This window comes from Excalfactoria chinensis, chromosome 3, assembly GCF_039878825.1.
Source record: "Excalfactoria chinensis isolate bCotChi1 chromosome 3, bCotChi1.hap2, whole genome shotgun sequence".
Classification (NCBI taxonomy): Eukaryota; Metazoa; Chordata; class Aves; order Galliformes; family Phasianidae; genus Excalfactoria; species Excalfactoria chinensis.
This window is the reverse complement of record NC_092827.1, coordinates 68,446,765-68,472,842: the sequence shown is the minus strand read 5'-3', so window position 1 is coordinate 68,472,842 and position 26,078 is coordinate 68,446,765. Positions and strand designations below refer to the sequence as shown.

The window sequence follows — 26,078 nt, the reverse complement described above, 5'->3', positions numbered from 1 at the left end:
CTGATGGCACTGAAACAACTTGATTAGCTTCTGTTTTGTTGTCCTGCATCTTATGCTGAGAAATCTGTAAATATGGAGAACTTCTTAATAATGATCAAAATTAATGTTTCTGATGTAGGCTTTCTTTTTAAGACATCACTTCCTACTGTTTGTTTTATTCTTGTATTTTCTCATACATCCTCTCAGTCTCCATCTCCTAATTTTGTTTGTAATCAGTCACCTTGAGTCTGAAAGTGACGGTTAAAATGTAAAGGTGTGCTGTTATAATACTGTGCACTAAAAAAGCTTAACAGCACTTTGTCAGTATAAAGAATATTAAGAATGAATTCTGAAATACTTTGCTGTCCTTTCCTCCTTTCATGTTGCTGAAGCAATTTGCAACTCTCCGTGTTGAATAAGGGAAATAAATATCTTGGCACACTTTGCTGGAGTAGCTTCCAACACTTTGGTATATATTTTTTAGCTGTCTGATCTTTCTCTTTTTCTGCTGAAAGCTTCTTATTGCCTCCTTTTTGCTCTCCAACCTCTTATAATTTTTGAAGTTTTTGTCCCTTCATCCTCCTGGGCCCATTGTGCTGCCTTTTCAGGAAGCACCAGAGCCTGAGTCCTGCAGGTCTCTGGGCCCAGAGATGGGAACCCTCCCGATGATGTCTGTGTGACTCACAACAGGGAAACCAGAAGAATAAACTCATACCTGTAATGCTTCACAGGCAGGTTTTTGTGTACATAATTATCACATTTGCTTTTAAATTGGCAGTATGTCTGAGTTGTGCGCAGTGAGGCCTAGTTGGGATGCAAGGGTGCTGCACTAAGCACGGTACTTCCAGGCAGGGTCCCAGCACTCCAGCAGTGACAACGAGAGCAAACATAGACACACAGAACACTGATAGGAAAATCTTCCTATATATTGAAAGGACCCTTCATCAGAAGTGTCTTTAACAACTGGAATTTATTACACCTTACCCCCTTCTAGTTTCCTAGAATGCAATCAAAGCCACTTTATTATTTCTAGATGAAACACTGGAGAAGGGAGGGAGAGAAGGAAAGAAGAAAGCATGAAGAATAAAAATCTGAATGAGTAATCAGGAAGGAGATATTGTGTCCATTTATAAAAGAGCTTTCCTTATCAGTGTGAGTTAAACCTAGAGCACGTCTCCCATGTGGCTGCCCAGAAAACCTGGGAATAGTTATGCACAAAGGGGCTGTCAGCCTTTGTTGTTGTAATCATGCTGAAATATTCTGCCTTTTAGATGAAATTGATTTAAAACTACTTGGACATCCTCACGCTTCCAATTAGTACCATCATTTTTGCCTTTGGTGTCCTTCAAATATTCATGGATGCTTGTTTATTCTGCTGTTTCCTCATGCCTTGCTATCTGAGCCTACTGCTACTGCTACTGTGTTTTTAATGTTAAGCCTTCAATTTGTAGTGCCAGCAGCATAAGATGTTCAAATGTATTTTATTCTATTTTTTTATTTTTTTTTCTAGACTATGTGAGTAATCGTAGGGCTGCAGCATGGTAATGTTTCTTCCTGTTAGACTTGTCTATTAGGTATCATGGAAAGGTGGATTAAAATTCACTGGACACAGACAGAAGAAAACTTTGGATCTGCCCAAGAAAATGTCTCTTGCATCCCCCCACAGGGGGCTGCTTTCCTTGTTTTGTTCTCTTATAAAACTAGAGATCACCTGTTTCACAGCAGGAACCCTGGTAATCTTGAATTTGTGTTTTGGGGCAAAATCCAGCAGCTGCAGGGAGGATGGAATAGTTATTTTCATTTTCTGGAAATAAACACAGAGATGATTTTTCCCTTTGGTTTGCTCGATTCTCAGTATCCACCCCAGGCTACCTGAATTGAATCTTCCTCAGTCTATTTTCTGACCTTCTAATGAATTTGGAAGAGTAAGGTGGGAGAATGCTTTCTAGGTTGAGAAACAAGATGATAAGTAAATTATCTGAGCATCTATATGAATGATTGACTAAAAGAGCATGAGTTAGATATTTCAGGGACTAGGAAATATTTTGGCTTTAAAATAGCAGAAGTTCAAAGACAATCACTTGCTCTTGAGGGCAAGTGCCCGAGGACCTGTGCTCGGTTTGCATGGAATAACGCAATTCAGGAAGAAATCCAATTACTGAGCTAATTATCACCTTGTATGAGTGGTAACAATCAAATTTAAGGCAGGTAGCCACTGGAGGATGGCCCAGATCTCCCACTTGTCCAAGAAGTTCACTTAGGAGCTCCTCAGCAAAAAGACCAGGAGTAAAGGTGTAGCTAGTTGGGGTTTAAGGAGCAGTGCTTTGGAATTTAATGCTAAGCAAATTCCTGTTGCCTTCAAGAAGCTGCAAACATAGCTACAGTTACTTATAGTAAGATTTTTAAAGTCCTAAGTGATTACCTTGAGTGAATTTCTTCAAGTGAACTGAACTTCAGGACAATAGTAGTTCAGTCTGCTTTATTAACTGTATGTATTATCCTCAGCGTTCATAAAAAATGAAGAATATCCTTCAGAATATCAGTATAAGGCTTTGAGTATCTCTGGTAGTATCTGAAGAGTTGAATCTTTTCTTATCTCATGTTCTGAGGCCCATGTTTTCTATGCTTAAGAAATCGATACTGTGCTTAGAATGGAAGAAAAAGCCACAACACAGCCTGGTTTGGCTTTGTGAGAGCCATTCTGCTTCCTGCCTTTCTTCTCATTCAGGCTGCTTCACCTGTCACAGAATCACCTGCAGCACTCACATCTCTCCTAAAAAGAAAAGAAATAAATAAAAAAATAGGGGAGGGAATATAATAAAGTCAGAGTTGCATACTGGATAAAAGGGTTCTTTACATAGATTAGAATTTTCTATATACTGCTTGATTTGTATGAGTCTGAATGCACTTCAGAAACAGAAAAGCTTTACAGGTTGATAAAAAATTTGGGGTAAAAAGTAGTATTGACTTGTACTTCATTCTGCCACACTGATTCAGAGGCACTGGAAGCTAATAAGTAGTCTTGTAGTCTTAACACAAGCAATTTTGAAAATGGAAGTGTTTCTCTGCTGAGAATGGAAAATTGTTTGAATTCTACAACCTAATCTTTATGCTTACTCTTGCATATGTTGCAATTGCAGGTGGATGTTTATCAACGTAAAAGAATTCTGACAAGCTTTTTGAAGTAAAATTACTCTTTATATTCTGAACTGCTTAGGAATCCCCCCCACGTTACCATTTTCTGTTACATAGGAAATGAAAATTGCAGTTCTTCTTGTAACTCAGCCAACCAGAGGAAGGAAGATAAATAATACATCAAATGAAATGTTAATATATGTAGATAGTATACTAATATTAATTACAAATAATTCTAATTAGGGCTTCTGTTTTCCCCAACTGTATTTCTTGCGAAGTAAAGAATGTGCTTTTTAAAAGCAAAAATTAGTAGTTGAATGAATGGGAGTAAAAGTCCAGCAGTTCTGTTGCCCTTTTCTACAACATGAAAGTGTAACTCTACTAGTCTGCTGCTTGGTTATCCACAGGTTGGTTGGCTGGTTTGTTATTTTGTTTGCTTATTGTCTTTTTTTCATAGCAGAGTTAGCTGTAGGTGGTGGATAAAAAACAAAAAAACTGACATATTGGGCATCGGTGCCATCCTTCTCTCAGTTTAGCTTCAGTGTGTATTTATAGCTTTACCTTACAGTCTTCCAGACCTTCAAATCACTTGTATATGGAAAATGTAAGAAAAGTGCCAATACCAGAGCGATATTTCAGGGAAATAATGTATGTTTCCTGTAACGCTCCTGTTAGTAAGCCTCTGTTAGCCAAGGCTTTCACTTTTACTCTGATGGCTTAGGAGATGGATACTGGGTAAATGCTTTGGACTTCTGGTATTTAGTATCCCTAATCACCACAGCAGTCACTTCCTGCTGTTGGACACAGCTTGCCCACACTGATTTACTCTTTATCTTCAGACTTTACCACGTCTTTTGTTACAGGTGAAAGCTCCATCCAGTCTGCCTTACAATCCTTTCCTATGGGATTTATATCCCACTGGTACAGTGAACATTTCAAGTAGGGACTGTGTTATTCCTAAGGGAGACAGGATTTCCATGTGTATGGACTAAGTGCCCAGGGTTCACTCTGTTTTTTAAGAAACAAGAACAGGGAATCTCTTAATCTGCCTAGGTGAGTAAACTAAATAAACTAAGTGCTTTTATTTTCCTTTCATGTTATACACCCACAAACATGCTTGCAGATACAAAACCCATAAATTGATCTATTGGCCTTAAGGCTTAGAAAGAAAGGAAGACTGATTTAATACTCTTTCTATTCAGTGTTTTGGTGGCACCTGACTGATGTGCTTCTGGAGCGAACACGCATACATACTTGGAATAAACTGATGGCCAGGTTAGAAGTATGTATTGCATACTGATATAGATTGTGAAGAAATGTTTAACAGGAAATAAAACCTTTTGTTTGTGAGAATCTTGTTTAAAACAGAGTAGGCTGTACAACTGGCTCTGTCTTTTTTTTTTTCTAGCACCAAAAGGTCGGACCATTCCAACACAAGACTGGCAATTCAGATTGAAAAAGATGCAGGTATGGCTTGGGAGCTTGATTTGCAAAATGTGATGTGTCTACTCTATTAAGGTTTTAGCTGTTAGAGGGATTCAAATGGATTAAATGTTACGGGAACAAACCAGAGTGTTTTAAATGTAACAGAACACCTGTTTAAGTCATGTTCCTTGATAAATAAATTCACTCTTGATTTACGTGAAGCTGATTAGATAGCTGCTGGGCTACAGATCAGTTGTTTAATCACAGCCTTTCTGTTTGCATGGAGCACATGGCAGGCTCTCTAGCTAGACTTGAAGGTCAGCTGTGGTCAGGGAAGGGTTTGGGAAAAAAGCAGCAGGTTAACAATGCCCCTGTCACTAAGCAGTTTGGGCTGACAGGTATCTCCTGTTCCCTGGAGAGACGCCCTTCTAGGATGAGGGAGAGAGGAAGGGAAAGGGAAATAAGAGGGGTTAAAAATGCAGGGGGAGTTGAAAAATATAAGCATGTAAGCTGATGGATTTCTCCTTCAGGTAATGGTCCATTAATTGAGCTCTGATCCAAAGCAATCCAAAACACCTTCCTGATTTGCACTGAGCAATTCCCATGAGACTGGGAATGGAGCATTTTTTGACTATTTAGGGAGACATGAGGTGTGTGTGATTCCTGAGCTGATACTCTCTAACAGGACAGGGTCATTTCCAGCAGAAACTGATACCTGGGTTTCATGCCAAAGCCTGATTCCAGTGAGAGAGGTTAGGATTTCATAAGTGGTTTCTTCCTCTTTTGCATTCTGCAACTGATATTATTTTACCTCTGAGATTTTGGAGGCTTGTATTGTGATGGTATAAGTTTACCTTGTGATTACTGATATATTTTTGGACCTCCCCCTCCCCTTTAATGCTTATCCCTTTGCAACATGAACAAATACGCATCTTGAAGCAGAAACTGGTATAATCCAGGATGTCTGCAAGGACAAGACGAGTGCTAGCAGTTCAAGGCATATATAATGTTCTTTCTTATTTATCATTTTAAGACAAGGTGTTTAGATGTTTCTCAAGGAGATTCTGTCTTCTGATAACATTAACCCTTAGCATTAGTATATGTGCTAATGACACATGTTGATTATATTTTTAAAAGCATACCTCAAGTGAAACATTCCTTTTGTGTGAGCTTTAAAAATTAATTTTGATAATTGTACTCCAGAAAACATCTGAGTACATCTGTACATTCATACACACGTGTGTGTCTGTATGTACCAGGGCTGGATGCATAATGGCCATGGTGATGAAATGCTGTGTAGTAATGTGCCCACTCTTCTTCCTGTACTGAAGGGTAATTTGTAGAGGGAAATTACAACCTGATGGCCTCTTTTTTTTTCTCCTAAATATGGACATACATAAATACCCCTATTTACCTGTACATATATATCCATACATATTCTTCTATCTTAGAGGTCTTTTCCAACCTTAATTGAGAGTTGGATGTCTGATTCTATTTTTAAAGTGAGAAGTAGCAATTCTTGTGTTGAATGAACTTTGTTTCATTCTTTTCTAATATATTGAATATGCCTTTACGTGTCCTCATCTTAATTACTCAAAAGACATGCCATAGACAAAACCTTGAAAAGCTCCCAGAGGACTAAAAGAAGTAACTCCCAGCAAAATTAGTGGAAAACATGTGACAAATTATTTAGCCAGTGAAAGTCTCAGAAATAGAATTTAGATTTAAGCTTATGTACTTAATCATGATCGCTAAGAATAGTGGATAGACTTTAATTTAGTTTAACAGAGTCTGTAGGTGGAACTAATAAACTCTTAATGTAAAACACAAAGAATGTAATTCAGTTCAGCCTGATCTCTGTTATCACTAATTTCTTTTTAGTTTTATGATATTGTTTGTATTAAGCAAAAGTTTCAGGCCTGATTCTCTAAGGGACTAAAAACCACTTAGCAAGTGCAGTTCATATAAACTATCACCAGGAAGACATCACCTAGCCAGAGGAAGAGGCGTGATGCCGGAGTGAAAAAGAGTATAGGATTTTATATAGAATGGCTTAGTTTATTTGTTTGTTTGTTTTGGTGTTGTGGTTTTTTTTGTTTGTTTGTTTGCTTGTTTTGTTTTACAAATATCTGCTTCTCTGGTTGCAGGAAATGATGACAATAATCTCAACTCAATTTTTTATGAGCATTTGACAAGATCGCTGCAGGAGTCGCTTTGTGGAGATTTGATCCTGGGCCGCTGGGGAAACTACAACACAGGAGACTGTTTTATTCTAGCATCAGATTATTTAAATGCATTTGTGCACTTGATTGAAATTGGAAATGGCCTGGTCACCTTTCAGCTCAGAGGGCTGGAATTTCGAGGTAAGGATTCTTGATGAAATCAGAAATAACAGAAGATACTGTCTGTGTTTCCTAACCCATCACAAAACTCTAGTAGGTCTTAACATAGATTTTAACATTCCCTCCTGCCTTTTTTTTTTTTTTAATTGATATTTCCATTTAAAAACTCTGTATTTCTTTTTATCATTATTTGAATTACAGATTTTCAAAACTTGAATGTTAAGAAATTTGTGTTTGTGTTCTGCAGTATCATGAGACATTCAGAAACAAAATGTATTGAATTATTTCTTTGGTTCACTGATCTTTCAGGTTACCCTTAGGCAAGTATTCAAATTATTTTTCTTCCTCCATAACCACAAAAGTTGGAATTGCTATTAAAATTGTTCAACTTCCCCACAAACTGGCCTTTGAAATACTACCAAAAGTCATAAGATGCCTCCCACATAGAAAAATATCCTATGTAATATCATGTAGGATGCCAGTGCTGAGATTATTTTCATCACTGTGGAGCAGGAGTGTAGAAGCAAGCAAATCAAGGTTTCATGTTTGTCTTAATTGGGATATGCTGAATTCAGCTGTTGAATGTGTTCTTCAGTCATGATACTCCTTTCTGGGGATGCAAATGTCTTTCCCTTTCTTAGATGCTGCGGTATTTGTGAGGCTTGTAGTATCACGCTCCTGCTGTCCTCTTCATGAAGCAGGGAGAAAAAAGAAAGCAAATCCACGAGGCCTTTCAACAATTTTTAAATTCTCTTCATGCTGTACACCTTGGCTGTGCTTGTTGCTTGGGTTTGTAACCTTTCAAAGTATCACTTTGCAACTGCAAATACTTGGAGTTGTGAAATCCTGGAATAAACAGCTTCTCGAGCTCAGGGGCTGAGCAACTAATGGACAACATGTAGAGGGGTGTATAATCAAGGCAACTTTTCATCAAGGTTGCATATGAGAAAATAGGTGACAGACTGGCTCTGAATACAACTAGGTGTGGGAGAGAAATAGGAATAGCATGTGGGCTCAGGTCTTGTCTCTGCAACAGACTGCCTGTAGGATGTTGAGCAGGCTGTGGTATGTACTTGATGCTCACTTTCTTTATTGTATGCTGGGGAAGAAGATAATTTCCTCCATTTTAAGAAAAATTTTGTGGAAAACAGTAAAAAACTGAAAGAATTTAGTGTTGTAGTAGCTGGTGAGATACCAGTTTAGTACAGAGGCAAATTGTAAGGAAAAAGCAATTGGAAAGGAAGAGAGAGAATTTGTTTATCAGCCTTATAATCCCTTGTTGTTTGTAATGATGGTGATGTATGTGTGTCTGTGGCTTTCTTCAACTTCAAAGACATCTGTGCAAGAATTATCTTCTTTTGTGCCCCCGAGGTATACAGCGGTGCTCATCTGTTAGAGATAGGTACTGAAATTAATACCTTATAGAGGCCACAAGTGGAAAGACTTTTTTTTTCCTGTAGATTTGGAATTTGCTGTTAATTCTTTCATGTCCAGGCAAGACAAATGCAGATCTATGTTGCTCTTAAAGAACAGTTAAATGCTGTGGCACTTCAAATCTCTCAGTTGTAATACTGCTGATTTCCCAGGCTGATAAGTCTCTGAGATAATTGTTGTTGGTTTTGGTGGGGGGTTTTTTGTTGTTGTTCTTTAGGACAGTTTTAGTCAGTCTGTTACTTCTGGTGCCTCTTAGGTTGCTCACAGTAGTTCTTTATGGAAAGTTTGTGAAGCCAGAATGTTTCATTTCTGGATATTTGAAAATAAAAGCGACCTCCAGGATGGATTTATGTAGGTCTGAAAAGTGATGTATCTTACAAGTTGTTGGCATTGTGTTTGCTTTGCTATTAAAATTGTTCAACCTTGCAAAGGCCAATGAAAAATATGAGAGGATACTCAAACCTCATTCTGTCTGGATCAGGGGACTAGAAGGCAGGCTTAAAGTGTTGGAAGTTGAATAGTGAATAATGATAGTTTTGTTGCGAAGTGACTGGAGAAGAATATGATTTTGAGCCAGGTTGGTTCATTATCATGTGGGAAAAGTTTTGCATCTGAGCCTGAGAGCAAAGCTCATAAAATGTAGTGCCACCTGTCTAGGCATCTTCATATTGCCTAAAATTAATTTCTGCAAGCAAATGGGTCTGAAAAGTGATGTTTCCATGCCAATTGCCTAACAGCGTCTCTATTTGTAAGCAGCTTTAGTATGTCCACTGTCTGCAACAGGTCTTGAAGTTTAGCCTGGGCTGAGCCACCACAGCCTCTCATGTGTCTTCTGGAGCCAGCTGAGTTCCAGTCATAGTCACTCTTCCTCCTCCACCCCCCTCATTGTCTCTCATGTTCTTTAGGAGATCAGCAGCCTAGCAGCCTTTGAAGAAGCGCTCATCTGAGCGTTCAGAAGTCCCTATGAATGGGATCAACACAGCAGCAGCAAACCATGAACCAGGAAAACACAAACATATTACTGAAGGAGGAAGAGAGGAGCAGGAAAAATGGGAATGAGAATCTCACCTAGATTGTGAGAGAAAATGTGTGATTACTTTGTGTCCTCATAGGATACACACTCATTGATTTCTTCACCTTTTTCATTTTCCTAATATTTCACCTAATATTTTCTCTCTGTGTACAGGAGATGTACTGGAAAGAGAAAGGAGGGTGTATGTATTGGGTTATATTGTTAGGCCTAGAACAGAAAAGCCTACATGTACCAAATAACAGAACATACCTGAGGAGAGAACAACTGAAATGTGTAGTTCTGGCCTATCTCTCTGGAAGAATATTCATGCAGAATAGATGTCAGAGAAAGCACAAGAATTTCAAGCCTGTTTAAGTAGAAACAGATGAGCCCAGAGGGGAGCCAGGCACAAGCTGGGTAAGATGGATCTTCTTGATGCAGACTGTGACAAAAAGTTTTGTGAACTCCAGACCAAATGTCTTCTGTGTCCCTGGCAGAGACTTACTTAGGTGGCCTGTTGACATCAAAGTGTAGCTTGTATCTCTGACTAGCTCCTGAGGCCTGGTTTGCTTTAGGTAAGTCATGCTACAGTACCTTGCCTGTTGTGTAAGAGGTTACATCCTTGTATTGGCAAGGAACCGGGCTGCTCTGTTGGAGCTAGGGCATTAAATAACATTGCCCAGACACAGGGATCCATGTAGAAGAAACAGTCTGAGTAAAAGGAGCCAGAAGGGCTGACGTGAAGGCAGAAGCTGCATAAGGGGACAGGTCAGGGCTGATCTCAGCTCTGTGAAAGCTGAGACAGCAGAAGACCATCCTTTCAGCAGGATTGCTCCTGTTGGGGCAGGAAGTTAGGCAAGGCTCCCCTGGGCAGTAGAAGGGACCATCTCCTGCCCAAGCTGGGCAGGTTCTTCCTATTTCAGGTATTGCAAATGCTCCAAGGCAGTTATGGGGTACAACTCAATACAGTAAGATTATTTTTTTTTATGTTGCTAGAGTGTATTAAACTAATGGAAGAACTTTGAGTGCGTGATAAGCGCCAGGCTTTAAGTCTGTGTTTCTTTTGCTCTGTGCATCTCGTGTCCTATTTTTAGTTGTCTGGTCATATGCTGAATTTCACATAGGACCCTGACTTCATTCATTGTAATGAATGGTTTCCCACAAAGAGGGAAAAAATGGGCAAGAGACAGAACACAAAGTCTGTAATTTTTGAGCTTTGGCTTTTTCACTTCTACTTCAATTTCAAACGTGTAATCTTTATCGAGGGCCCTAACAATCCAATCTTCCTTAAATAGGAAGTCTACGTTTGCCTGGGAAATGAATGAATCATAACAAGGTTCTCTGTGCCTGTGACTGTAAGCCAAAATCAGTATTTACACTGAGCAGCTTTGGATTTTCCTGCATTTGTCATTGTGGGTGAAAAGCTGTGCCGGCAGTGCTGCAGTGTCCAAAGAGGTCACAGTGTCTTCTGAATTCAAGCATACTGGGAGCAGGAAAAGCTGCTTCCTCTATTTATATCCAGCTTCATTAAGAGTTGGCATTGTAAAATGACCAATCCAGATTCCTTTCTAACCGTATGTAATCAAAGCACGTGTCTCGGCTGTTAAATGAAAAGCATCTTTGCAGAAATGGTAAGAAGATACAGATTGAGCAAATTGAAATAAAAGAGTTGGCAACTCTGAGGTTCCCCTCAACCGTCTTTAGTCCTGTTCAAATAACACACGTTGTATGAATTAGTTCTTTGCTCTCTTTTCTGATGACGATGTGTGTCCATAGTGCCATTTATCCCATGTGTAAAGCAGAGATGTCTGTCTATATCAAAAATGGAGAAGGTACAGATGAGCTCAGCTCAAATTTGCAGGTATTTGCACATTGCTGTGAGTGAGTCAAACCCTTCAGTAACTTAGCTGTACTGCCTGTGTTAGACTACAGTGGTATGCCAAGAGCAACCTGCCAGAAGAAATATGTAATATATCATTTAATTTGAAAGGAAAAGACAGGGGAAAACCCACAATTGGGGAACAAGCAGAAAGAATGTCAAAATACCTACCACCCACAAGTTCCCTGTAGAATGAGGAGGACTTAAAATATTTTCCTGTTTAGTCTGTGCCTCCACAAAATGTCTTTTGGAGACCATCCATTTAGGTGTAGCGCATGCAGAAATTACTTATGGATGGTAATGCTGATTTCTTGAGGAGCTGTTTTCTAGCTCATTCCTAGTATTCTTCAATCGTGTCATTAACTTCTAAATCTGTGCTGTGATTTTGTTGTTGGATGTTGCACGTGCAGTATTCACGCTTCACTTGGAACTTCATTAGATGAACCAAGGAAAGAAGCACAGAGCAAGCACGATGTAATTGTACGTAGTGGCAAGCAGCTGTGACAGTAGGATGGGATCGCCTGTGGGGCTTTCTCCATGTTAGCTAGCTTATTTCACACGCAAAATGGTGTATGAATGCAGCCAGTTTATGGTAAATGCTTTAGGCACAGTAATGATTTCTAAGAAATAAGGACAGTTACTCATTTTGGCAGCATATATATATATATATGTGTGTATATATATACTGCATAGTTTTATTACAGTAACAAGTGCATAACATTTGATTCCTGTGTCTGCAAGCTCTCTACCACTAGCAGAAGTCATTCTTTAAATAAAGACTGATTGCAATATTCACTTTTTACTTTCACAAATCACTTCACACTGTTGGGAAATAAAAGTGCCCACCTTCATGTCTTTGCTGAAATCATGCTTGAAGTATGTTCATTGTATGCACAAAACCATCAAAAGATGATGAAAAAACACAGCAAGTTCAGAGAAGAGCAGCCATTTTTAACACATCTCTTTCAAGAGAAGGTTAGGAGAACAGAATGCACATTGTTTGCAGGAAAGAACAAAGGCTCAGAAGTATAATGGGCACAAACAGAAAGGCTGCAAAGAGATCTCTTTGCTTTAATCACAGTGATTTAATTGAAAAAGACATACACCAGCAAAGACATGATGTTGAATGCAGGAAATCTGCAGTACAGAAGCTTTTCTAGGTGTACAGTAATCCCCCAGAAGTGTATGTTTCTATGCATTTCAAATGGAATCCTTTAGTCTCTGTAATGCGGACTAGAATAAATATGTGATGCTTTTTTTCCTTCCCTCCCTCACAACACTGTATGGATGGATGGATGGATGTACTGGGGCAAACTCCTGGAAGGAAAGGGAATGTTGTTAGATGCTCAGTAACCTGTTTATCGAAGATAGGTTTTTGTTGGAAACAAAATGTTGCACTGCATTATGCTCCAAAAGAGGTAATGTGAGAGGTTCTTGTGGTGTTTGGTAGCTGTAGGTTTAACAACCAGTGTCCTTATAGAATGCTTTCTTTCACCTGGGGTTTTACAACACGGCTCAGTTTTTGAGGAGATGTGATGTCTGTTATTAGACTGTTTACTTTGGAAAATGAATTATTTTTCAGGCATGCGAGCATCTGAAACAGTTGAAAACTGAATCATAGTTTTATGGTTAATAGATTTGATGTTTGAAGAAATTAGTATTGTTTCAGTTTTGTTTTGCTCTTAAGTCCTTAGATTTTTCTTTGGAACAACCCAAGGCTATCACAGGTTGCAGATTATTATTCACAATCCCAATTCTACAAGGAAAAGAACTGGAAGAAGCCAAAACAGGCACTGTTTTCCAGAACACATCCTATTCTGGGATTCATGAGTTTCCATTTAGGAGCTCAATTCAGACTTGATGTGTCTTTTCCAACCTGGGTAATTCTATGATTCTGTGATTGGTTTTCCTTTGTTTCTAAAGCTATATACGAGGCTTGTTTAGGAAGAAGATGTCTAATTATACTCTTTATGCTGCTCCTTGGCGATAACGTACCACTTGCTATACTGAGCAGAAAAGATATATAAAGCTGCTTCCAGATGATGTCTTACAGCGTTCTCTTTTAGGTCCTGCAGAACTGAGAAATACTTTTCCTTTCACTCACTGAGTTGTCGAAATTAAATTAAGAAGCATGCCTTGATTTCAGCCTTAAATTCTAGGGGGCTAGTTGGTTATTAGTGGAGGTATATATTCTGTATACTCTTGAAGTAAGATTGCAGCCTTCAGTGTTCTCATTTCCATTTAGGTCAGATCAGTCTGGCAGAGCACAAGTCAGTCCTCAAGTCCTGATGTGTCAGGAAAAAGAGTTTGAAGTTCTCACACTGTTTTTTTCCTGAGCTCATGTAGATTGACCTTGCTTTGTTGATTTGCTTCATGTTCTTGCATTGATGAATCTTTGGCAACCATCCAGTGTCATGTATCTTACAAACGAATCAGTCTTATCTGTACTGCAAGGGTCATCGTGAATAACTAAGCTTGAGTGAAGAGAGAAAGCTTATTTTCTTTCTTTCTGCTTCAGATTTTAAAATGACTAATTACCAGTGAAAACATTTTCCTGTATTTTAATGTTTAATGGTACTACACTTAATTATATTGCGGAACTGAAGTGCACGTTCTGCTCCCCGCTCTTTAGTTTTATGAATAATTCTCTTGGAATTGCTTGAACTTGCTAATTTTTGGAGAAGCAATATAAAGTTGACATTTTAATCATCATCTTGTAACACATCTGTGAAAGTTTAGCATCACTGTTCTGTAAAAGATGTATGCTGATGCTTAATCTCATTGGCTGTGACTTGTCCCTTTTGGCTCAGCACATAAAACTGCACACATGCTCTTAGTCTTAGTGGTATCAGTGTGTAGAATCTTGATTAAAGAACCTAAAAGGATTGATGCAGCTGTAAAATGAAATTTATCAGTGACATGAAAGTTAGTAGCATTGAAGTCCAGCCAATGCACTAGTGGCCTAAAGCAAGAGTGAGAGAAAATTTCTGGCATTCTCTTTGGAACCAATTGCAGGAAATGAGGGGAACCAGCCTGTGCTTGAGCATCAGATCTACATATTGTCTTCATGAACTTGAGTCACTTTACTAGATGGTGCTTGGAAATATTCATCTGTTGATTAATAATTCGGACCAAGGACACAAAACACACATTTGTTATTATGGCAGAGCACTGGCCATGCCTGAGCTCACACCTTTAAAGTAAGCAGAAGCTCTCTAAGCAATCCAAACACCAAATCCCCAAGCTACCTGAGTCCATCAGACAGCCATTGTTAAGTGAGGGCGTATTTGCCAGATGTTGACAGAGCACAACCCCAATTTCATTCTTTTAGTTTAATATGTGGAATGACCACATGCTCTGGGAGCAAACCCAGGAGTTCATTTATAGTAATACGGTCCCATATAGAACACCTCCGTCTTTCCAAGTTCAGTGTTGATTGTGTTTACTGTAGTATCATTTGAAGTTTCATTGGTTGAAATTACCAAGCACAGATGACTTGGAGATTTATTTTTTTTTGAATCAGCTGAGAAAGCAAATAATTGTTCTGGCTGCTTCTCTTATTTGCTGTACGTGTGGTGACAGCTTCCCTCAAACACTGGGAGCCCTGTGAATTCTCCAGTTATTGCCTCTTTTGGTCCCATGTTTAACAAAATAAATGTCTGAAGAAAGCGAGCAATTACAGAGTCTCCAGTAACAATATAATGTATTTATTAACACAGGTGGTATAGAGAACATCTTAAAACATAGCCAGCATCTGATAGGAATGAAACATGATATTTGTATACAAAATAGAAGAATGGATTTAAGAATAGAAACAAAGCAAACTCATCTTTTAACTCCACTAGTTGTAAGATTAGTGGCAGCGGTTTATTAAGTCTGTGTTTTTTGCCACTTATAAACACCTGGCAATGTTTAATTTAGCACCTGAGGTGAGGACTAAACTCTTAAATTCCATGGAATACTGTAAGAGCTTCAACTTTTCATAACATAGACAACAGTAAGAGCACTAATGTGAAATAGTTGTTTTACCCTTTTCATCCTATGCACGGAGGGATGTGCCTTTCCCTACTTCACTTTGAATACAATGTCTTTTGACTTGACTTCAGAAAAGCATCCAGTGACCCAGAGCAGTTGCTGCTTTTTTGCTGTTAAGCATTAAGTGTTAATTCATGTAGAAATCTGTGAAATATGAAGCAGAAACAGTTCAGTTCATGTCCAGTGAAATGTCAGCTTGATAGGTCTTGTTTTGTACTTTGTGGCAGTCTTGGATGAAAAGATATTTATGTTTAGGTTTGAAACAATGCAGTTTTCTTGTTATTTTTGACTGTGGGAACACAAAACATGCTCTGAAGTGTATTTGCTGGTATATTAAATGTATATCCCGTACTTCACCCAAAAATGAAAGGTGAAAGGTAGCAGGGATGCAAACTTGAATTGTCTCTAGACACACTTGTTAAGGAAAGTATAAGGAGAGATGAGAGCCTGCTTGTAAGTGTTGCGCCTTTGATTCCAACTGAAGCTTCAACTGAGACTGTCCCCCTTCAGAAACTGCGGTGCATTGTCTTGCACCTTACTCTTCTATTGAGACTATCTGGAAATGACTGAGCTAACGTTCTCATGGGGTGGCACTGAACCACTAGCAAAAAGCATATGTGAGGCATATGTGTAACTTGCGTGGCCTTGAGTGATGGTTTATGGAGAACTTCGAGGGAGAGCAAGCTCTGCAATAGCCCACAGAGTGTAAATTTTAAGTGGGTCCATGCATCAAGAATGTACAGCTCAAGTATCTTGAAAACTTTGTGAGAAACACATGGATGTTCACCTCTGGTTTTGATTTGTAGTGTCCAACATGATGGGCTCAGGTTGGCCATCAAGCGTGCGTAACACAGTTCAGAAATGCAGTCTGCAGAGCAGAAATACTGTGTCTGTATCTTCCTCATAACTTCTTTTTAAGTTAAGATGACTTTCTCAGAATTATTTACTCCGTTTTGATCTAAAGCCCATGTAATCAGCTAATTAGAGAGCTGCTCTGTCCTCATGAAATACTGCCACTAGTGCTATTCATTAGAAGCATTTGATCTGGTGTAGCTATTATTCCAGTGGGAGAAAGAACAACCAGTTGCATGTTATTTTTGGAGCATGCTTTCCAAGATAGTTTGCTCTAACACAGATTTTATAAGTTCTCTGACAGGCTGTAAAATCTTTGTTTGTATCTTTTGTGTTATTTGAAGAAACAGACTGGGACTTGGATCAATATGCTTACTATGCCTGATGGAGCAAGAATCTTTAGTGTGCTTTCTCCAGTCAGATATCCTTTGTTTCACCCACCCCACAATAACTATTGGCATTATCTTTTCCTCACTGCCAAGGGACATATTGCCAGCAGAGAGAAGTGGAGGCTATAACAGAAGGGGACGAAGATGATGAAGGCTGCTGCTGCTGTAAGCCAGGACACTTGCCTCACTTGTTATCATGTAATGCAGCCTTTAACCTCCGATGGCTGACATGGGAAATAACACGAACCCAGTACATCCTCGAAGGATATAGCATCATTGATAATAATGCTGCAACGATGCTGCAAGTGTTTGATCTACGGAGAATTCTTATCAGATACTATATAAAGGTAAACTCTTGGCTCAAATGGGCTTATTTCTATGTGGGTTTGTTAAAAATGATGGCTGGCTGTGAGTAACTGGCTTTATATTTATTCCTTTGTACAGGCTCATTATTAGGTAGGGATAATTAACTTATGTCTCCCTTTGCTACATATGACTCTGACCAGATACACTTAGTACAGGAAGTTGCTGGCATGCTTAAGCAGAAGTCAAGAAGGTGAGTTAGCTTCCTTTCCTGATAGAGGCAGAGGAAGCATTCTTATAAAGCAAAGCTTCAGTGACTGTTTTTTTCATATTTGCAGTTATTAAGATCACAGTGACCACACAGATATTTGTTTGTCAGAAAAGCCAAACCCTTTGTAATCCAGCAAGTGAAGAAATTCCTGTGCAATACTGTCTTCTGCTGAAGCAACAAAAACCAAATTCTGCCTTTTATGCCACTGGTACTGCCATTAAGCCAATTACCAAAGCTCCCAGCCATCTCTGACATCTCCTTCCTATCTACATCTCTGCAATCTTAAAACTCCTGTTAACCATAGAGAGAGACCTGTTGTAAATAAATTCATCACCTTTATACGCAAGTGACACAGTGCAGTAAAAACACGATAATTGCCTCACAAATATACTTTGGTCGTGCAGTCGATTACTGTGTAAAACACAGGCTTGGATTTCATAAGTAATGTTACAGACATCAAGGCCCAATAACCAACCTGGTTTAATTATTTAAAAACAAAACTGCCTGTAAACATGCTTATTTCATTTTAGCCACCACTGAAGTCGTTGACCCCCCCCACACACACACTTGTCCCACCTCCCCAAAAAAAAGCACTTTTAAAAATGTAATTCAATTATTTTTAGGGATTTGTACCTAAACAGACAAACAAAAAGGCTTCTTTAATCTGAAGTTGATATATCGCTCCAATTGCTTCACTTGACTTTAAAAGATAGTCTGAATTTAAAGTGATGCAAATTGATATGATTCTGATTTTGATGGCATATGAGACTGAAAACAATCTATGATGGAATCAAATCAGCAGCTCGTTAGTTTAAAGTAACCAAAACCTGTACTTTTTAAACAGGAGCTTTTTCATCCCTGAAAGTCAACTGAAACAAGATGACTGTGGAAAATTTGAAGCGGTCACATAGGAAGTTAACTTGAAATTGTTTCAGAGCTTCTAGTCCAGAAATACTTGAGAAACAGCTGGCATAGAAAAGGTCGCTTAGGCAAATTTTTATCCCCTACAGTACTAATAAAATTGATTCTGCCTTGAGTGAAAGGGTTAAATGAACTCTGTGCTTCTGAAATATGCTGTGTCTCCTCATCCCCTGGGTACAGATTTCGTCATGTTCACCATCTGTGACTTTCAAGGTGTACGAATCTAATCCTTTTTGGATTGATTTTGTTGAGCCACCACTGTTAGACTGTTTTTACAGATCTTCATCCTTAGAAAGGCTCCAGTCTCTTAATCTACTTCCCTTCTTAGGGAAGGATGAATGAGGGATGACAATAACCTGTTGTCAGCTTAGTTTTTAGCCTGTGCCTGATCTCCCTTGGTTTCAGCAGAGTTCTTCCTCAGAATGGCACTCCCAAAATAACCTTTAAGGAGATTTTTTTTCTCCTATCCTTCCAGTTACTCATTTCTTCCATGAGCAGAGGCTTTGATAATATTTGATAAAATCCTTAGAATGGCTTCAGAAGATGAGAAGATTGTTTTCTATCAGATTAGCTGTCATGCTGTTTATTTAATGCTGCTAAAACTTCACCTTTGGATAAACATATGATACCAGAAAGAGAGGTGAGAATTCACTCCTTCCCCAGCTCCCTCTTAAGGAGGAATCTTGAGTTGTGAAGGCCCTGAGCAATTCCACTGTGAACATTTTATACCTCTAGCACTTTGCTTTTAGTGGAGTAGGAAGGTAGTTGTAAGAAGTCTCATTAATACATTATTTGGGTAAGACAGGTCACTAACTCGGAAAACCCATGGACTTGAGCTTCAGCAGTAACTGCATCTCCATCACACCAAGTGCTTGGAGAGCTTCTAGTTTGTACTTTGTAGCTTACAATGTTATAAGTATTTGCTGTATCACTTCTGAATTGCCGTATAGCTGAGAATGTACTCGTGCACAAAACATATCCAGGAAGAGCTACTGAGAGCAGAATTTAATTAGGTGGCAGAAGTTCTGCTGCTTCACTGTCTGATTGCCAGTCTGATTGTTTTCCCAGCTGAATTTGCTTCTTTGGAAACACAGGTGAGAATAATAAGGAAAGCAAACTGTGTTTTGAAGATCAGCGAAGAAAACGTATGCTTTGTTTCACTTCTATGCTTCATGAATAATTATTATACTGAACTTTTAAAGAGTGAGTTACATTGAGCTTTATATTCTTTGTGTGTTTATTTCACTTGCGGTTTCACTGGCAGTCCAGAAAGGTCCTTATTTCTTCTTGAAAAGGGATTTTTATTCTCTACAAGTAAAGTGGGTCAGCTTCTGTAGCCCTCCTGCATACATTTTGAAATCATTTCCTGCTCAACTACTGTGATATTTTTCCCTTGTGCCTCCTCTATCTCCTCTCGATATATTCTTGTTTAAATGTCTTCTACTATTCCAGAAGTCTGCATTCTCAGAGTTTTCAGATCCAGTTGTTTCTTTGCGAATCTTTTTTAGAAGATGGCATATTGTTCTCCACATGCCAAGAAATTAAGGCACCATCCCCAATCTATATTACTCTACCTCGTCTTTTTCCTTTGGAGCTTAATTTTTCTTTTACCTGTGTATTTTTGTGGAGTTTGAGAGACAAATTGTGGATAGCATCTGGGTTTATAAAAGGGCTGATGGTGCTTCTGTTGTGTTTTTTTTTTTCATTCTAATCCATTGTATTTTAATTTTATACGTATATTTGCTTAATAGTATTCCTGTTTCATCAGTAAAGTAGAACAGCATCACCTTCAGTCATGTTCATTCGTCTCTTGTTTGCTTTGGAATCCAGTTTTAAATGAATATCTTTAATTAAAACAAAACATTATAATGATAAAACATTATTATAATGTGCCTTCTCAGCTGCTGTCACCTTCCTTTGAAAGACTGGAACTTCTCCTTAGGTTTCATATTCTTCTGAAAACAAACTTTAAATTTGGCATTGGTAGATTTTTCTTGCTGATATTCTAATGGTCCCAGACTCGCTGGTTAGAACTTCAGCTTAGAAACTCAGGCACTGGCATGATATGTGAGTCTTACTGCTTTCTTGTATGTGTGTGTTTGGTCAAAGAACTCCTGGTCTGTGCTCTTCCTTCTCCTTGCTTTTTAAACGTAAATTCGGTTGCATTATTTATCAGCTTTTTAAGGTTACACTTATAACTCATTAATCTTTACTGATCTCACTGACAAAATATCAAAAATAGTGATGCTGCTAAATGCAGAGTAAAAAAAAAAGAAATTAAAACAGGGGGTTTCAGAGTTTAATTGTACACATCTGTCACATCTCACCATTATGAGCTTTAAATCGCTGTGGAAATGTTTTGTGTTGAAGAATTAGAAAAGCTTCATACTCAGATAGCAGGAAGCCTACATCAGAAGAAGAAACCTGCTTTCATCATGTGGCCAGCTACTACTGTTTTTTTTAGAATCAATCTGAACTTTTATCAGAATCACCTTGTTTGATGAGAGGCTCCACAAGCGCACTTGTATTGCCTGATTTGCACATTGCAGTGTGGGAATTCCTTGTTTTTATTGCAGTCCATTGATTTGTATTAATTATCTTATACGGCACCGAGGCATTAAATATATGACTTCAATTTCTATTTCCTGCTATTTAGATATCAGTTATTGCCATCTAACTAAGCAGTCTGGTGAAGCATTGATTCCAAGCATTAAAAAACAGGAAAAATATGTACCACTGTGGGTTGCTAGTGTTGTCTTACTTGATTTATTCTTCCCTGCATAAAATATTTCTGCTTTAATCAGAGACAGAATGACTAATGTTTGCTCATTTTGTCAACAGAGTATAATATACTTTACAGCAAGCTCTCCCAAAATTCTTGAGTGGATAAAAGATGAATCCATCCAAAAGACGCTGCAGCCTTATGCAAAGTGGCATTATATTGAACGTGACCTTGCAATGTTTAACATTAACATAGATGAAGATTATGTTCCCTGTCTCCAAGGAATAACAAGAGCTAGTTTCTGCAGTATTTATCTGGACTGGATTCAGTTCTGTGCCAGGAAAAGGGCAGAGGTAAGCATTCATTTTTTCATGACTAGTAATTGTAATTTCTGGGATTGGATTTAAATGATACGTGGTTATTCGGGATTAATGCAGGAAAATTTATATCAATTAATCTGTTAAGTTTAACATAAAGGAAAAAAACTTAGCATTGTAAAACGGAAAGAAAACCACATATTACAGACTACTCTTGTGCAAAAAAACTGAGTCTCAAGAAGCTTTGAAGCTGTAGTCTTTGAATACAGAACCAATTCCATACTGTTCATACTCTCCGACGCTTACTTTTATCATCTCTAGAAAGAGTGGCTTTAACAAGTGCTTGCAGAAGCTCTGCTGGAGCAGGCTGTGCTCAGGGAATGCCATCAGGACATTATTGTTGTTCAGTGCAGCCTGTGTTTGGGTACACTTGCCAAACATTTGTCTGTGTTTGTTTGTTCTTTCCAAACATTTGCCTATGCTTGGGTACGATCCTCAAATGCAAGGGAAGTGCATACCAAACTAACAACTAGTATAGCTCACTCCTGAGAGCTGATAATTCAAATGTGAATTACACTACAAGAGCATGTGAAATGACCGTACAGCTCTAGAAGGTCAAGGGCAGGTTTGCAGCTACACATTCATGTGCTTTCAGCCGCTAGGATTACTGATGGTCAGCAATCGTTTGGCAGAAATGCTCTACTGTATTTCCATGAAATACTCAAAATAGCCCAGAGGGAGAATACAGTTGCAGACAAAGCATATTCCTCTGTTTAATTTTCTGATTATTGCTGACATTGTGAAAAAATGAGAAGTGTATATTTCTTGGCCCCATGCAATCTTATTTGGGTATTTTTCATTCAGGATCACTGACTGAACATCCCATTTGCTACCACCGACCTTATCAGAGCAGCATAACATTGCTCAGTTGTGGTATTTCTTCTCCCATTTGGTTCTTTCTTGCAACTCTGCACTTAAGTACCATTCCACCAGTTCCTCTGCAGCTTGCTACACTGATATTGTTTTCATTGAATTGTCCTCTGAGTTTTCCTCGCTGTCTGCTCCTGCTTTGTCCTCTTTGTCCCATGGATGGGTTTTTGCTGCCTCTAATTGCAGCGTCTCTCAGCAATGAACGGAGTGCTTTCTCTTATGGCAATGGCTGGAGAAAAACAGTGAACCAACAATAAGTAAACTGATGTCTCTTCCTTTGAGATCCCACAACCTAAGGTTGCAATGTTGTGTTTCTAGTCAGCAGGCAAAATTAGCTGGCATTTTGTAGAAAGCCTCTGATTGTGATGATTTCCTTCTTGTTGTATTAATTGCAAAGAATGCTTTTGTGTGCAGATCCAGCTACAGACAGATTCTATTGCATGTTATCATTTACAGTATTAAAATGCTTTTTAGGATGCTATTTGTATTTAGAATAACATGCAAGTTTTGAAACTTTGTAGCACTTGGACAGCGATGAGGATTCTCCATTAGTAACGCTATCCTTTGCTTTGTGTATACTGGGCAGAAGAGCTTTGGGAACTGCCTCTCATAACATGGCCATCAGGTAAGTTTTAGGCATCCTTGCTTCTGGTCTTTAAGCCAAGATCTGTTGGTCTTTTTTCACTTACTGTAGAATCTCGGCAGAAACTTGTTGAAGTCTGTTTCCTATATAACGTAATTTGTTTTCTTCTGTTCCTGGATTTCTTTCACTTCAGTAGTTTGTTTAATAACTAGTATCAGTCTTCCATATGAAATATCTTTCAATGCGATCTTGCATTGAAAGAATACGTACCTGTGGTATTTACTTGATTCTGGCCTGGCTACTGAAATGATGACTTTCTCCAAATGGGAAATAAACAGCTAAATAATTGTGACTGTGCTGTATTCCTCAGAACTGTTTTCTGTGGTCATTGTGCCACTCCATGTTGGGCAATGAAGACAGATTCCTTCATCTCTTGAGACCACAGATTTATCTGTTCTCAGTCTTTTGCATCCATTCATTCATTCAAAGCATTTCTTCCTAGAAAATTTGGCTTATGTATTTTATTACTTGATTAAGTTTATATTTGAATCTTAAGTTTTTGTTAGGTGTTCTTCCATTTTTGCTCAGAGGTACTAATTCATTTGGATTTTACAACATATCTTTTGTCCTGTTTTAAGTATTCAGCCTGAGTAGATGATGCAATAAAGCAGTTTATTAATAATATTTACTTTAAAGAAGTCCACCTTCTCACCTAGTTTTAGATTTTTATTAGGTGTATTTGAAATCCCTCCATTTGTAGGCACTCAATAACAGTAGAGAAGTTCAGTAAATATGCAGTCTCTGACTGACCTTGCTGCATTGGTACAAAACTGTGAATAAAGCTAGCTAGTGTTCCATCAACAAGTCCTTAGGGAGGATTTGTCTTATTAACAAGGAAAACAAAGACAGCGTGTGTGAATTTGAATGTACTTTGTGTTATAAATCAGTCCTTTAAATATTCATTCTAGCTTTGTTACATGTTAAGATGTTTGTAACTTCTGTTTTCATGTCTTTCTTCAGTCACTTCATGGCCCACGTGGCTTATTTCTCCTTTCTGCTTTCTCAAGTGGCTCTTGTCATTTCTTTTCTCCTGGTGCTTGCATATTGCTTTTCTCTATTGTTTCTTTGTTTTTTCTGGGTTAAGTTTATTTTCCTTTAATTTCTACACATTCAAATTAGTGTGATGCTTAATAATATTGCCCTATTTTCAGATGATCCAAATTGTAGAGTATAGGGACACGATAGAAAAGTCGATGTGAATTTCTGAAAAGATTAAAGGGATTTTGATCTGGGTCTGCAATAGTTATGTCACAGTGACATTAGGAAAGCATCTAAAAATACCACAGAATCTTCCTAAAACTGTCATCACGTTGCATGTCCTTTCCCTGGGATCTTAAAATCTTCATTACAGTGTTTTGGCAGTTGTACAGGTACAGTAACAATATCACCTCCTTTTATTGGCTTACACAGTTAGTAGCTATGCAGCGAGATAGCAGCGCTATTAGAGACTTTTAAAAGCTTAACCTGGAAAGTATGAATGTTGAGGATAACGATTTGCAAAGATTTTACTAATTACAGGAGTCAGCCATATCATGTCATTTTAAAATCTGAAACATAGCCAGTGAGCGTCATCAGTTTCTCTCTTTAGGGAAATGGACATTCCAGCATTAGAAACATATTTTTATTGCAGAGAAAAAGTCTGTAGAAGGGAAAGAACTGTGGTAGCTATATGCATTGCACAGCTCTGTCCCTGGTTTTTTGAATCCATTATATATAATCCTTTATCTTTAATTAAGTCCTGGTTTTCTTTTATTAAGGAAGCGCTCCAGGGCATTATTGTATTGTTGTATTTTTAACATGTGCCTTATAACATGAAAGGAAATAAATGGAAAGTTCTGTCAGTCCTTTTCAGCGCAACTTCACAAAAGCTTCCCCTAGAAAAGTTTCACTGTGAAAAACTGTGTCACTTACCCATCTGGGTAAGTTACCTTCAGTACCTTTCATCTGTCAGAAAGATCTGGAAAAAAATAGGAGTCTGAGTAGCACAATTTGAGTTATAAATCGCTAGGGCTAGAAAATACAGCATTGGCTTAGTGACTGATGTTTATTTTTGTCTTGAAGAATTTATATATTTATTTCAATTGACGAGAGCAATTTAGTAGGAAGTGTCATCTAAGGAGCAAGGTGGGTACTTTACCCTCAGACATCAAGACCTTTATCAACAAAAATTCCCCAAATTCAAATGAATAGAGCACAGAGGGCAGCTCTTGTCATGCTTGTTATCTTTACTGCTACACTGAGGACACCACCGCTTATTTAAACACAAAGAAGTCAGCGAGGCTCAGATAGTTATAGATGTACATGGCTTGCAAAGGGAAAGAAGACTTCATCCAACACATGCAACATCAGTGAGATTAATCCCCAAGGATTAACTTTTGGCAGTGAAGGCAGGTCCTCCCTTCTCCTCTCTGTATTTGGTGGAGAGGTGGCAGTTCTTGCAATGGATAATTTACAGCATTATTGTTGGTTCTTGGCCTCAGCTCTTATCTTGTTGCAGGTATCTGTTCAAATCAGATAGGATGGAAGTGCTTAGGGTCTTTGGAAGCTGGAGGAATCATTCCTTAGGCAATGGCTTTATGCTCACTTTCTTGAGAAAGGTATCATGATTTTTTAGATTACTTCAGTTGACAATAAGAAATGGCCCTGAACTTTTTTTGTGGAACTTTATTAATTCTGGCTGTGAAGCATCTTGTCTGCGATGTTGCTAGAGGTTTCATGATGAATTTGAGATGTAATGGTCAGATGAGTGTTGTAATTTTCTTCTCCCCCTGCTCATTTCAGTCAAGAGTTTCAGATAAGTCCATTGTGAGAAAACTAGACTATAATCTGTGCTCTCAGGCCCATATTTTGTCCTCTGGGGTAACTGTGTGGATAGAGGGAAGCTTCACATGGGCTGTCCAGCCCTTGCTGTGTCTTGAGGACTGACAGTTGTCCATCAGCTTCACCAAAACACTAATGCAAAGATAACATTACACTGAGATGTGCACTGCAGAATTGAGATTCAAGTTTACATTGTGTATGTAAACTATCAATTTGGACTCATTTACACCTGATTTTGTCTAATCTATTAATCAGTAAATGTCACTGTGTAAGCCAAGGTTTTAAATGCTCTTATATAATGTATGTAAATAATTATTCAGTGTACCCGTTCATGTAAATGTCAGCAGAAGCCCAACATTAACACTAGATTGCACTATAAATGCATTCATTAAGATGGCAGAACATTGCTATGCAAATCCCGTGCTCTCTTAAACTGTCATTAGGAGGCATGCTGCACAAAATGCAATTTGAAGAATGACGTGACATTACCATTCATTTATTCAAATATGAGTGGTACATTTTGGTGTACCTCCGTGGAAGAAATACTTAATAACGCTACTCAGCCACTAAACCTCCTAGTAAATAAATGGTTGGGTTATGTTTCACATTTGGAAAAATAGAAAAATCCTTTAAAAAATCATCATTTCTTTGAGGTGAGCTGAGATGTGC

The 26,078-nt window shown here is 38.3% G+C and overlaps 1 protein-coding gene across 1 annotated transcript in view; it reads left to right on the top strand.

The window, feature by feature from the left end:
• PCNX2 (pecanex 2) overlaps nucleotides 1-26,078 on the top strand; it is a 145,783-nt gene that overhangs the window by 103,050 nt on the left and 16,655 nt on the right. Inside the window, exons 24-28 of the mRNA XM_072331450.1 lie at nucleotides 4,523-4,581; nucleotides 6,687-6,902; nucleotides 16,576-16,829; nucleotides 20,819-21,052; nucleotides 22,468-22,571. Of these exons, the coding sequence (XP_072187551.1) occupies nucleotides 4,523-4,581; nucleotides 6,687-6,902; nucleotides 16,576-16,829; nucleotides 20,819-21,052; nucleotides 22,468-22,571 (867 nt within the window). The remainder of the gene's footprint in view (nucleotides 1-4,522; nucleotides 4,582-6,686; nucleotides 6,903-16,575; nucleotides 16,830-20,818; nucleotides 21,053-22,467; nucleotides 22,572-26,078) is intronic.